The following is a 12,823-nucleotide window of genomic DNA, read 5'->3' as shown; positions in this document are numbered from 1 at the left end:
GCTGAAGTCGGACGCTTAACCGACTGCGCCACCCAGGCGCCCCTCTCATTCCTTCTTAATGAAAAGAAGTTCTCCCATTCTTCTTTTTAGATTTTGGGCAGCCAGTATTTATGTCTCACTCAGGCTTTGGTATGAGACTGTGTGTGTGTGTGTGTGTGTGTGTGTGTGTGTGTGTGTGTGTGTGTGTGATTTTTATCAACACATGAAAGAACTTTTATAAACTAAACCATGAAATAAAGTCTCTCCCCTCCTCCCCAGGTGGGTGTGTGATTGTATGATTAAAACCTACTCCCTTAATAATTTCACAAGTGTGTTTTAGTTGGAATAAAGGTTGACTAGAAGAAGCATGTGGGACCCCCTGCACATGGGACGGGAAGGAGAGGGCGTGAGGATGAGCAGGTGGTGAACCTGGATCCCTTGAAGGTCTAGCAGATCTGAATAGAATGTGGTTGCTCATGCCCAGCTCTCTCCTGCCCCTCAGGCTCCCGAGAGGCGGGGAGTCTTGGAACACAGGTTACGAGGCCAAGGGGGTGACAGTCGTGATAACCCAAGTTTTTCTTCACGTGGTATTTATGATTGCCGACACAGTCCTGAATGTTAGCTCTTAGAGGCACGAGATGAGAGGGACTCTAGGTGAGAACCATGGCTAGCTCCCTCATTTTGCAGCTAACCTTGGGAAAGATCAAGGAGCAGAGCCAAGGTCATACACTACTCAGGGTCAGGGCCACCTTCCAAATTTCTTAAGTTCTGGTCCGGCGTGATTTCCTAACCTCAGGCTCTAGCGAGCAGAATTACTGTAAGAGGATCCTGGGCTTTTCCCTCAACATGTATTGGTGCACACAGCACTTACTTCTAAATTAGAATATATAACATTCTACCTGACACACACATAGCAACTGAACTTATTACTGTGCGTTCCATACAATGATTTGGGGGCGAAAGTCTCATCTTTCTGGAGTAAAAAAATAGAACAGTAAAAAAAAAAAATAGAACATAAAAGATTTATGTTTTTAATTAAAATTTAAGTGTTGCCTGGTTAAGTCTACACTGTCCTTAATGTGCATTAAGAGTGCTATGGCAGAAAACCCTCACCGCTGTCGTTGGCGTGGAGGAGATTTGCTGAGCGTGGTAAGAACTTGCATTTTTATGCTTCTTCCTCTTCTTACAAATAAGCTGGTTTATTGAAAGGAGAATATTCCTATATTGGGAAATATCTCATTTGGGGTTGAGGCAGAAACTTCTGGAGGATGATGAGACACCCACTAGTATAATGACCACTCTCATCCTCATCCAGTGCTCCCAGAAGCCCACTCCCAGCCACCCCTCCTTCCTATTTTTGCCAGCCCTTCTTCCTGTAATCTTATTTCTATTCAGTTATAACCCCTTTCTTCTACCATTGGAGGAGATCCCAAGAGGACTTGAGATGGACTGACCATATGTATGGGTAGAAAGTAACTGTTACTTGAGACTTTTCTTTGTCTTTGGTACTTGGTATGAATTGTACTCTAAGGAATCCAGTATTCCTTACGTCGAAAGGTATTCTACCCCAAACAGGTTCTGTGTTCAAACAAGTTTGGGAAGCAAAGGGTTCAACAAAATTGCTGCAAGGCTTTTCAGAAGCTATAGTTCTTAGGCCAGTCAATCTGCAGGAGGTGGGTGTGGCATGCTTCATTTTTCTCAAGCACACCTAACCATCAGATATGACAGAGGGGCAGAGAGAGAAGGAGACACAGAATCCGAAGCAGGCTCCAGGCTCTGAACTGTCAGCACAGAGCCCAACGTGGGGCTCGAACTCATGGACCATGAGATCATGACCTGAGTGAAGTTGGACGCTCAACTGGCTGGGCCACCCAGGCGCCCCCTGAGATTAGTTTTTTTCTTTATGTTTATTTATCTTTGAGAGAGAGAAAGACAGAGCGTGAGCAGGGGAGGGGCAGAGAAAGAGGGAGACACAGACTCTGAAGCAGGCTCCAGGCTCTGAGCTGTCTGCACAGAGCCCGACGTGGGGCTCGAACCCATGAACCGTGAGATCATGACCTGAGCCGAAGTCAGACCCTTAACCAGCTGAGCCACCGAGGCACTCCCAGATTGGTTTTTTGAATCCAAATCTTGCTTAGAGGTGGGGGAAGGGAAAGGAGGAGGAGGGAAACAGGTTAAGTGTGTGTGGGGGGGAAGGGTTGGGGTGGAGGAAGGCAGAAGAGAGTGATGACACAAACAGCATGGTGCTCTTAGAGCACCTTTGCTCATGTGGATGAAAAAGAGCTGAGAGGGGCCCCCCCGGGTGGCTCAGTCGGTTAAATGTCTGACTCCTGATCTCGGCTCAGGTCATGATTTCACAGTTCGTGGAATTGAGCCCTGCATGAGTCTCTGTGCTGACAGCATGGAGCCTGCTTGGGATTCTCTCTCTCTGCCCCTACCCCACTCATGCCCCCTCTCTCTCCCAAAATAAATAAATAACCTTAAAAAAAACAAAGAAGAGTTGAGAGCCAAAGTACGAACTTTGATGATGATTACTAGTGCCTTTGCTGTAAACATGAAGCAGTCAGCATCTTGAAACGTGGAAATGCTGCATTTTGCTGGCTTTATGCAAATACTGAGCACCCAGGATGTTACTGGAATAGATCTGTTTTCAAATAACTTTGTGTTGACATAATGATGCACAAATGAAAGAAATATACAGAAAATAATTTTATAAAAGGAAAAAAGGTTAATATGAGAGAATAAAAACTTCTACTGGAAGTGATAGAAATGATGAACAAGGGAGGTGAGGTCTGGCCCTGATGTAGATGTGAGAGCAGATAGTGTATTTCAGGACGTGTCTGGGCATGCCTTGGTTAATGTCAGCATGTCTGAGTAGACTGGGAGAAGCTAGAACTTGGACCTAGAAACTGTCATTTGCTGGAAGGTAGTCACTAAAAGGGTAGGTTGAGCCACCGGTTGTGGCACCAGATACCCGGTGATTCCGTTGTGCCCATGAAACCATTTATGTAGTTGTCTTTAGGGCAGCACATAGAATTCAGAAATGAGACAGTCCCTGGAAAGGATCTTCCAGAAGAAAAGCAGAGCCGTTCTTTTGGAGGGACTGCCGTACTCAGTGGACTGTTGATACAGGGAGGGCTCAGGTAGGAGGGATGATGCACGGCTTGGCAGTTGGGGTCAGATCTGAATCAGAGGGTCAGGGGCAGCCTGGAAGCAACCAGAGGGTTGGTCCAGAGCCATTGACATGGCCCTGTTTCAGGTCCTAGAGATGAGGATGAGGCCCGATGCCGACAATGTTTGAAGGTCAAGTGGCTCCAACCGTGGGGAGAGGAGGAAAGCAGGGATTGGGAATCTGAGATTGGAAAGCTGGGATCGGGAAGCTAGACACATAGAAGCTGGGACACTGAGAGGTCTTTTGCCTTTACTTTTGGAAGGTTACAGCGAGCCCACTACTTTCATCCAAGCCCGGATGAATGCAGTCAACTGTTCTTTGAAACACCTCCCTGGTGTTCTCAGGGAGATTTGGGGGAGGTGAGGGTGGGACATATTCCCGTAGTGCCTCTGACATTCTGAAGTGAATGGTAGTTTGGTTGGACTTGTCTTTCGTCTCAGTGGTCGTTGGCTCCTTGTGAGTATGGGTCATGAATTCAGAAGCAGCACACATAACTGTCATTTACTAAACTCCTCCAGCATGCCAAATGCTTTAGAAGACCCAAACCTGCAAAAAGCAGGAAGTAGGTGTCATCATCTCCACTTTACAGACGGCACAGCTGAGGTCCTAGAAGCTCAGATAGCTGTTCAAGTCCTCAGAGCTAGTATGTGGAGGGCCAGGATTCAGACCCAGAATTCCCTGACTCTAAACCCCATGTGCTTTCATCCATACCAATGGCTCTCAATCTGGGAAGTCTCAAACAATACTAAGGCATAGATCGCCATCCTCGAATATTTGGATTCATTTCATCGGGGCTAGCATTTGGACATCTGTGTTTTTGTTTGTTTGTTTGTTTTGCTGCCACATACACATTGATTTTTTTTGAAATGAATTAACAATGTAATTAAAAAGTATACATTGGGGAACCTCCATTCTCTTTACCATAAAAATTGTTGTATCAATTTACATTTCTACCAAGAGTGTAATGGATCTTTTTTTTATGAAATGTATTGTCAAATTGGTTTCCATACAACACCCCGTGCTCATCCCAACAGGTGCCCTCCTCAAGAGTGTAATGGATTTGACAGTTTTGTTTCACTTTCTTTTAATTCCAGTGGAGTTGTCATGCACTGTTATGTTAGTTTCAGGTGTCCAATGTAGGGATTCAGCGCTTCCATACATCACCTGGTGTTTATCAGTACCACCAGTATGCTCAATTCCTGTCATTTATTTCACCCATCCCCCCCCCCCCCGGCCCCCACCTCCCGTCTGGTAACCATCAGTTTGTTCTCTGTAGTTAATAATCCGTTTCTTGGTTTCTCTCTCTCTTTTCTCCTTTGCGCATTTGTTTTGTGTCTTCAGTTCCACCTATGAGTGAAATCATATGGTATTTATCCTCTCTGAGTTAGTTTACTTAGGATTATACTCTCTAGCTCCATTCACATGATTGCAAATGGCAAGATTTTTATGGCTGAATAGTGTTGTATATCACGTACCATCTCTTCTTTACCCATTCATCAGTCAACAAATATTTGGGCTGCTTCCATAATTTGTCTGTGGTAAATAATGCTGCAATAAGCATAAGGTACATGTATCCCTTTGAATTAATATTTTTGTATTTTGGGGATAAATTCCCAGGAGTGCAATTCCTGGATCATAGGGTGGTTCTGTTTTTAACTTTTGGAGGAAACTTCATACTGTTTTCCAAAGTGACTGCACCAGTTTGGATTCCCATCAGTGGTGTGAAGGTTTCTTTTTCTCTACATTCTCACCAACACTTACTGTTTCTTGTGTTTTTTATTTTAGCCATTCTGACAAGTGTGAGGTGAAATCTCATTGTAGTTTTGATTTGCATTTCCCTGATAATGAATGATGCTGAACATCTTTTCATGTGTCTGTCGACCATCTGTATGTCTTCTTTGGAGAGATGTCTGTACATTTCTTTTGCCCATTTTTAAATTGGATTCTTTGTTTTTTGGGTATAGAATTATGTAAGTTCTTTATATAATTTATATACTAACCCTTTATCAGATATGTCATTTGCGAATATCTTCTTCCATTCAGTAGGTTGCCATTTCGTCTTGTTCATTGTTTCCTTTGCTGTGCAGAGGCTTTTTATTTTGATGAGGTCCCAATAGTTTATTTTTGCTTTTGTTTCCCCTTGCCTCAGGAGACATACCTAGAAAAATGTTGCGATGGCCAATATCAGAGATATTACTGTCTGTGCTATCTTCTAGGATTTTTATAATTTCAGGTCTCACATTCAGGTCTCTAGGACATCTGTGTTTTTAACTTCACTAGGTGCTGTTAATGTGCAGCCAGCGCTAAGAATCCTGGCCCTCTATCATGTCGTTTCATCTTTATTGCTCTCCCTGGCTTCTAGAACAGCCCTCATCTATGTTGGGGGCTAAAGACGCATTTATTAATTAGTTCGGATGGTGTTTGTGACCAAAGGGAAAAGCAGGTGACTTAATGCCACTAAAAGTTATACAGTATTCCCTTAGAGGCTGAAATTGAACACTGGATGTTTACCAGCAGACATAATTAAGGATCAGAGGCTGCTATTCGTTACATGCTTAGAGATGTTTTCCAAATCTTCCATTGCAGGTGGCGTTGTCCTCAACCCAGCCTATTATGGCATGCCTGGCCATACCAACATTATGATCCACGAGGTGGGGCATGTCCTGGGACTCTACCATGTCTTCAAAGGGGTCAGTGAGAGAGAATCCTGTGATGACCCCTGTAGGGAGACAGTGCCATCCATGGATACGGGAGACCTCTGTGCCGACACCGCCCCTACTCCCAAGAGTAAGCTGTGCCAGGACCCAGAGCCTACCAACGATACCTGTGGCTTCACCCACTTCCCGGGGGCTCCGTTCAGCAACTACATGAGCTATACAGGTATCACGACGGTTTCAGTATGTGTATCTGCTATGAAGATTACGTGGGGGCCTTTTGGGGCCAGGGCGGGGTATGGAGGTGTGGGAGGTGGAGAGGCCTGTGAAGCAGTCACTCATGCCAGAGGGCTGAAGTGTATTTACCACTGCATGTTCTTTTTCATGTGTGTCTTTGAAGAACTTAAACAAGTATGGAGATGAGAAGGGGTCTAAGGGGCTGGATTCTCCTCCACTAGAGTTCAAAAGAAAAACACACCTCTCTCTTAGATGGTTTAAAAAGGAGACAAAACCCAAAGCTCTCTTGAGATTGCTTTGACCTCTAGAACTTGGTTATTCCTGTTCTTGCCCACGTTCTTAGGCATTCTCTCTGAAGGAGACTCCCAACAGTGATGGGGAAAGAGGTTTCTGGGTCAAGGTGCCTCTGTGCTGTTTTTGAAATTAGTCAAGAAGACGGACCTGGTTAATTTTAAGCTCAAGCTCAGGATTCCTTTTTATTTTGTTCTTTTTTAAGGTATCAGATTTGCTTCTTCCAACATGAGCCAAGGGCTGATTCTTAGCTTGCCTACCAAAGGAAAAAAAAAAAACAAACAAACAGGTGCTGTCTTATTTAAAAAATGGCACTACTTTCCTGGCCCTGGGAACAACCCTATTATCTGGTCTTGTTATCCTGGATTATGTCTCTTACTTGTCCAGTTTGTCTTGCTCATTTCTGGCAAAAAGTAGTACTTATCATCATCTCTTGGTGACGGACTCAAATTTATCCCTAAAAGTAAGGACTGATTTGATTTGATGACTTATTCTAGGGAGAAGGAAGGGATGATTTTTCTGTAAGGTGAAGGGTCTTGTTTGGTAATAAATTCTAAGGCTATCCTCTCCCCGACTCCGGAAAAAAAAAAAAAAAAAGATAAACCACAAGGCCTTGGTCATGCCTCTGAAGGAAAGAAGGGAAGAAAAGAGTGGTGACCTGGTCAGCTATTGTCTCATTTTGGCATATAATTCAGGCGCACTGAATTCATAAGGACCAGCAGCCCTGCCTCCCCCCAATGAGGACACAGTGGCCCTTGCCACGGGAGACCAGACAATGGGGTGCAGAGGGCAGAGCTGTTTAGGCACCGCCTTTGAAGTGGGCCGGGAAAACCATCTAAGGAACAGGGGGCAGTGTTCAGCTGGTGTGCTTTCATTAAAAAAAGCTCTGAGGGGCGCCTGGGTGGCTCAGTCAGCTGGGTGACCGACTTCGGCTCAGGTCATAATCTTGTGGTTCGTGAGTTCAAGCCCCACCTAGGGCTGGCTGCCGTCAGGCTGTCAGCGCAGAGCCCTCTTCAGAGCCTCTGGCCCCCACTCTCTGCCCCCCACCCCCGCTGGCACTCTCCCCCAACATAAGTAAATATATTTTTTAAAAAAGCTCTGAAACTAAAATAACTCCTTTTCCAGCCCTATGAAAATTATGTTAACAGGGAGATGTTGCAGGCCCCAAAAAGAAGGTAAGGACCACCGTTCCCAGTCCTGCTGCATCCTTGACATTTTGGCTCTCTCTTTCCTTGAGCGTCTCCACCGAATCCTCCCTAACCTTGGCAGTCACTGGGTATGAAACAGGTGTCTGCAACTCTGGAGATGTTCATGAGTAAAAAGGCCATATGTTGAAACACTGCCATCTTGTGGTTTCCTGAATAAGTAACCGTCAGCTCCGAGTAATCTTTTACCCCAGGGCTTGAGTCTCCCCCCCCTGGCTCGGCCTCATAGCAAGGTACTGGCCCTGCTTTAGGGATCAGCAGTGCTCTTCTCTGCCTTCTCTTTCCCACTGTGGCTTACATACTCTCTGGAACAGCATACATTTATTCGCCTGACAAGTCCCTGGGGAACCCAGTACGTGTGAGGCTTTGTGTTAAGTGACTCAGGGTGTGAGCAAGGCAGAATTCACCCCTGCTTCAGTGGGCCTTGGCGGTTAGAGCCTTCATCTCTCCTGTTCCTTTTTTTTTTTTTGTCTCCACAGATGATGACTGCACTGACAGCTTCACCCCTAACCAGGTGGCCCGGATGCATTGCTATTTGGACCTTGTGTATCAGCAGTGGAGTCAAAGCCGGAAGCCCACCCCCATTCCCATCCCACCCATGGTCATCGGGCAGACCCACACCTCCCTCACCATCCACTGGCTTCCTCCAATCAGTGGGGTTGTGCACGACAGGTGAGAGAGGCGCTTGCCGCGGGTGAGGGCATGTCTCTGGGGTCTCTGGGGCATGTTGGACATGCAGGGCGAAGGATGCGAAGTGAGGGGAGCCCCGGTTTGGGTCTGCAAACCTGCAGACCACTGCTCAGGGCCGCCCTCCATAGTCGTCCTCCCCCTGGGAGAGCTCACGGGGCTGTCAGGTAAGCCCCTGGCTCGTCATACGTGCTTACTCCTTGGCGAGGGGCCTGTCATGGTCAGATCAGGCATGCTTCCAGAGCCTTGAAGAGGTTGACAAAGGTGATGAAGATGAGCTGACAGAGCTGAGGTGGCAGTTGCTACCTGTCCAGGTCAACCAATCCTCCCTGGTGTGAGGGGCGAGGGGCCGAGACTTGCTGCCTGCACAGTGGTGTTGGGGGGAAGTGTGGTATGTTCAGGCCGCTGGAGGTGGGGGGGTGGCAGGTTATTCACTGTGTAAGGGGCTGTGTAAGGGGCTTAACCGACTTTTGTGGTGTTTCTAATGCCTTCTCTGCTTCCTTTTGTACCTGGTGCCTGCCCCACTGATGGCTTACTGTCTTACGGAGTTGTTCTTATCTGTGTGTTCTCCCATTTGCCCCGTTTCACTGCCACTCCCTGGGGGCAGGACTATTTTTTGTATCTTTGTCCCTTGGCCTGCCACAATAGACACCTGATACGTGGTTTTTTTGTTTTTTTTTTTTTTTTGAAGAGAATCATTATACCTAAAATTAGTTCCTTACTTATCCTTTGCATACTGGTATAAATGAATACCGGGGAAGGTGTAAAAGAGGAGAGAAGGTAGGAAAAGCATCCCCTGTGACAGTGCTGGGAGTCTGGGGGAATGTGGGTTCTCTGGAAAGGGCCACAACTCCACCACTGGCCTGTGCGGGCTCTCCACTGCCAGGCCCTGCCACTGTCTTTGCAATGACAGCAGTGGCTCTTGTCTCTTTGGTCCATCTTTGTGTGAAGCGTTGCGCTGGGTATCGTACCGGCAGTTGTCTTCCTCGGTCCTTGTGGCGAGCACGACTCCTGCCCCATGAGTGAGAGACCCGAGCCCCAGAGAGGCGTATGGTGGCTAGCCCCAGACCCCGCAACCGAGCAGAGGTGAAAGCGTGGCATCTGCTCGAATTGCAGAAACGGGAAACCTGGAACCGATTATTTCTATGAACTTCGAGCTTTCCCATTTAGAAGGTAGATAGCCCCTCTTCTACTTAGAACTTCCCCCTGGGTGTGCAACCCCAGCATCTGAGCTCCATGTCCCCGGAGCATGTTTCCGTGCACTCCGCCTTTGCCGAAAGCCAGGGAGAAAAGACAGGGAGAGACAGGGATGAGGGCAAGCAGGCGAATCGGTTTTCAAAGTGGTGTTCCCAGCCTGCTGGATCTTGGGACCCGTCCTCAGTACCTTGATGCGTGCCCAGTGCGTGATGTGACTTAGCACTTAACGATCCTACAGAGCAGCTCTGATGGCCATCAGCACCCAGGCTTCACTGGGCTCCATCTGTGAGTCAACAAATGTGATGTGTTTAAGAATCCTCTTCCCGCAAGGGCGACCCTGTGCAACTTCAGTCGGACTGGCTGAACAGTAAGTCCTCCTGTGGGCATGTGCAGACCGGAGTTTTATATCAGTTTATGTAACACACGTAAACAATTTAATCTCTCAGTTCTCCCTCTGGTACAAACGTTACGATAGAGCAGACATCAGTACTGGCATGCCGTGAGTCTGTTGGCAGAAAAGGCTGTAATTTGCTTCGTTTTCTCAGCTAGGTGGGCCACAGCGTGGAGGCCTCCCAACATGCATGTCGGGGAGACTCGCGTCACACACCCAGCGATTTGTGTCACGCTCGGAGTTGTGTTTACTCCTCCCCAGTAGGTATTTGGAATTCTTATGTCAGAGAGGAGCCCAACCACGCACTCAGCAGCGGCCCTGGAGAGGCCAAGTACATCAAGGAAGTGTGGTTTGGAGTTGTGTCCACGTTAGAAGTGGGTGCTAACCCGAGTCAGAGGTTCGAGTTAACTGCACCTCTTCATTGCCAAGGTCCCGGACATTGGATGGTTTTGGGGAACTTGCGGAAAGGAATTAAGGAACTTGCTGTGACCTTAGGCAGTTGACTTAATCTCTCTGAGCCTGAGTGTCCTCATTTGTAAACACAAGAGTTCTTGTAGGGATTAGAAATGATTTATGAAAAGCGCCTTGTGGCACCACGCCAGGTATATAAGGTGCTTAAAAACGGGAGCTTGGAAGAAAAGGGAGCCAATCGCATAATTATTATCTCTATTTAACAATCATATTATTTTTCTAGTCTATTACACGGTATTCATTTTCTCTCTCTAGCTGGGAGAGACCTTGGCTTAATGCCTCCATTTTCAGATGCCCAGCTGGGCTTCTAAAAAGATTCTAAGTATCAGAGATGAGCCTCATCAAGTGCTCTCACCTTGTCATTTGGCTGTTGAAGAGCTCCTTGTAGAGTGTGCTGATAGTCTCAGGGATGCTCATAAAACAAGCTCTTACAGAGGGATGGCTGAAGCCAGTCCCTATGCTAACTGCTGGGCATAGAAAGACTGGAACTTGGTCTGGGCCTGCTCAGAGGCAAAGGAGAGAACGGGAATGTCCTGCCCTGAGACAGGAGCCGGAACTTGCAGTGCGTGCGTAGAGGAGAGAGAGCGCCTGCCAGGCAGAAGAGTAGACATAAATACCACTGCCGAGGTTACATGTGAAGGGGCTTTGAAGGATGAATAGGAGTTTGTTAAGCAGAGACGCTTTAAAAGGCTATTTTTTTCAGGAGAGAGAAGAGCATGTTTCACAGAGCTGTGAGAAGGGCTGTATATTTGAGGAATGGTGATGAGTTCATTGTGCTGGGGACATAAGTTCATAAAGGAACGAAAGTGAGTAAGGCTGGAGTTAGCTCGTGAAGAACCTTGGATCATGGTAAGAAATCTGGAGGTATTCACACAGGCGATGGAGAGCCAGGGGGCATCACATTTCACATGACTTTCATACATCAAGTGAGGAGTTTAAAACATAAGGCCACATATAGTCAATGAGTTTACTCTGAAAATTGCTGTCTGTTTTAGTTGGGAGCAATGGAAGGGGTCTTGGGACGGGTTATTAAAAGTCAGCCTAGTTAGGGGTCTTATGCTGAAAGATCAGATCATAATTATTTTGGGTTGAATGTTCCTAGGATAGAAGCTGTCCGCTTTCATCTCCACAGGCCTCCTTTATGACTTAGTTAAATTCTTCTGCTTCATAACCTTGAGATTTTCATGTCACTATGAATTTTTAAAAGAGGAGGTCTACCCCAGAAGGAAATGAGTTGAGAAAGAGTTGTGTTCCCAGTTACCCCCCGGGGCCTCACTACCCATCGCCACTCCCCCGTCCCCAGAGGCCTTCCAAATTTCGAATTTTGTGATCCCAGTTCACCTGACCACTTCTCCTTGTGTCCCTTCCCCCTTCATCTTCCCAGGGTCCCAGGCAGCGTGTGTGGTGCCTGCGCTGAAGATGGGACATTCCGTCAGTACGTGCACGCAGCTTCCTCCCGGCGTGTGTGTGACTCCTCAGGTTACTGGACTCCAGAGGAGGCTGTGGGTAAAGCACCATAGCTTTTTTGTTTATACCTGATGGCTGCTGAGGATGGGGGTGGGGGGGAGGGGGGAGCAGTGGCATGGTGAGAAGAAGGGAGCCCGTGTGTGTGTGTGTGTGTGTGTGTGTGTGTGTGTGTGTGTGTGGTTTGCTGGATGTGTCTCCAGGGGCCTGGGAAAGACTGTCTGGTACCTTCGTGTGTCCCACGTGTGCTTAGCATGGAGGCCCGATGGCTGTGGCAGAGCAGAGGTCAGCATAGAAGACAGAGGGATGGAGAAGGACAGCTGAGCTCAGGGGGTGACTTCAGGATGAGAGCTCAGGCGTTCAGTATTACGCACCCCTACCAGCCCACAGAGCTGCCTTGCCACATAACAGTGTAAGCTGATCTCTATCAGGAGAGTAATAGAGAACACATTGCAGGGAACACCGACGTTCGGCCCAAGCCAGTCTGGGTGGGGGTGGGGGTGGAGGTGGGGTGGACTAGGTGTTCCAAACTGATCGTTCTCATCTATGCTATTTTATGAGTCCATTATTCACGGGGTACTGGTTGTGCTTTGGATGTGATCTAAGTTACATCCTAGACTCTTGGAGGGGGAAAGTGTTTTTAGCTGTCCCTTTTCCTGGTCCTCACCATACTTCTCAGTTAATACTCACTCACATACGTACAGCAAGGCCTCTAGGACAAATTCAAGCATAAATGTTATCCTAGTTCAAGTCCAGAAAATGCTGTTGACAGGGGTTTTAGCACCTTCCGTTGAATGGCCTGACTTCTTCCATCTCCATCATCTTCAGTGTTTACCTCGTTGTCATCTTTTTCTTTTTCTTGTATTTATTAAGATCATGAAAACTGCTTAGTGAGATGAATTGGACACAGTCCTGTTTGAGTTAGTTTGCACTCTTGATTCTGACAAAGAAAAAAGAAAAGAAAAAGGACAGTGGTTTTAGAGTCAACAGTGTCTGTAACATGTCCCTTTGAGCTCCCAGTCACTCAAATGACGGGAGCCTCAAGGAGAAATTGGGAGGGAGACATTGTACTTGA

General features: G+C 47.1%; 1 protein-coding gene across 4 annotated transcripts in view; it reads left to right on the top strand.

The window, feature by feature from the left end:
- PAPPA2 (pappalysin 2) overlaps positions 1-12,823 on the top strand; it is a 280,558-nt gene that overhangs the window by 122,453 nt on the left and 145,282 nt on the right. For all 4 annotated transcript variants that reach the window (XM_040446705.1, XM_040446706.1, XM_040446707.1 and 1 more), the window contains exons 5-7: positions 5,738-6,031; positions 8,018-8,210; positions 11,669-11,790. In XM_040446705.1, coding sequence (XP_040302639.1) covers positions 5,738-6,031; positions 8,018-8,210; positions 11,669-11,790 — 609 coding nt within the window. The remainder of the gene's footprint in view (positions 1-5,737; positions 6,032-8,017; positions 8,211-11,668; positions 11,791-12,823) is intronic.

Source organism: Herpailurus yagouaroundi, unplaced genomic scaffold (assembly GCF_014898765.1).
Source record: "Herpailurus yagouaroundi ecotype Mexico unplaced genomic scaffold, PumYag 195, whole genome shotgun sequence".
NCBI classification, from domain to species: domain Eukaryota; kingdom Metazoa; phylum Chordata; class Mammalia; order Carnivora; family Felidae; genus Herpailurus; species Herpailurus yagouaroundi.
The sequence above is the reverse complement of the archived record's forward strand: the minus strand, read 5'-3'. Positions and strand labels throughout refer to the sequence as shown.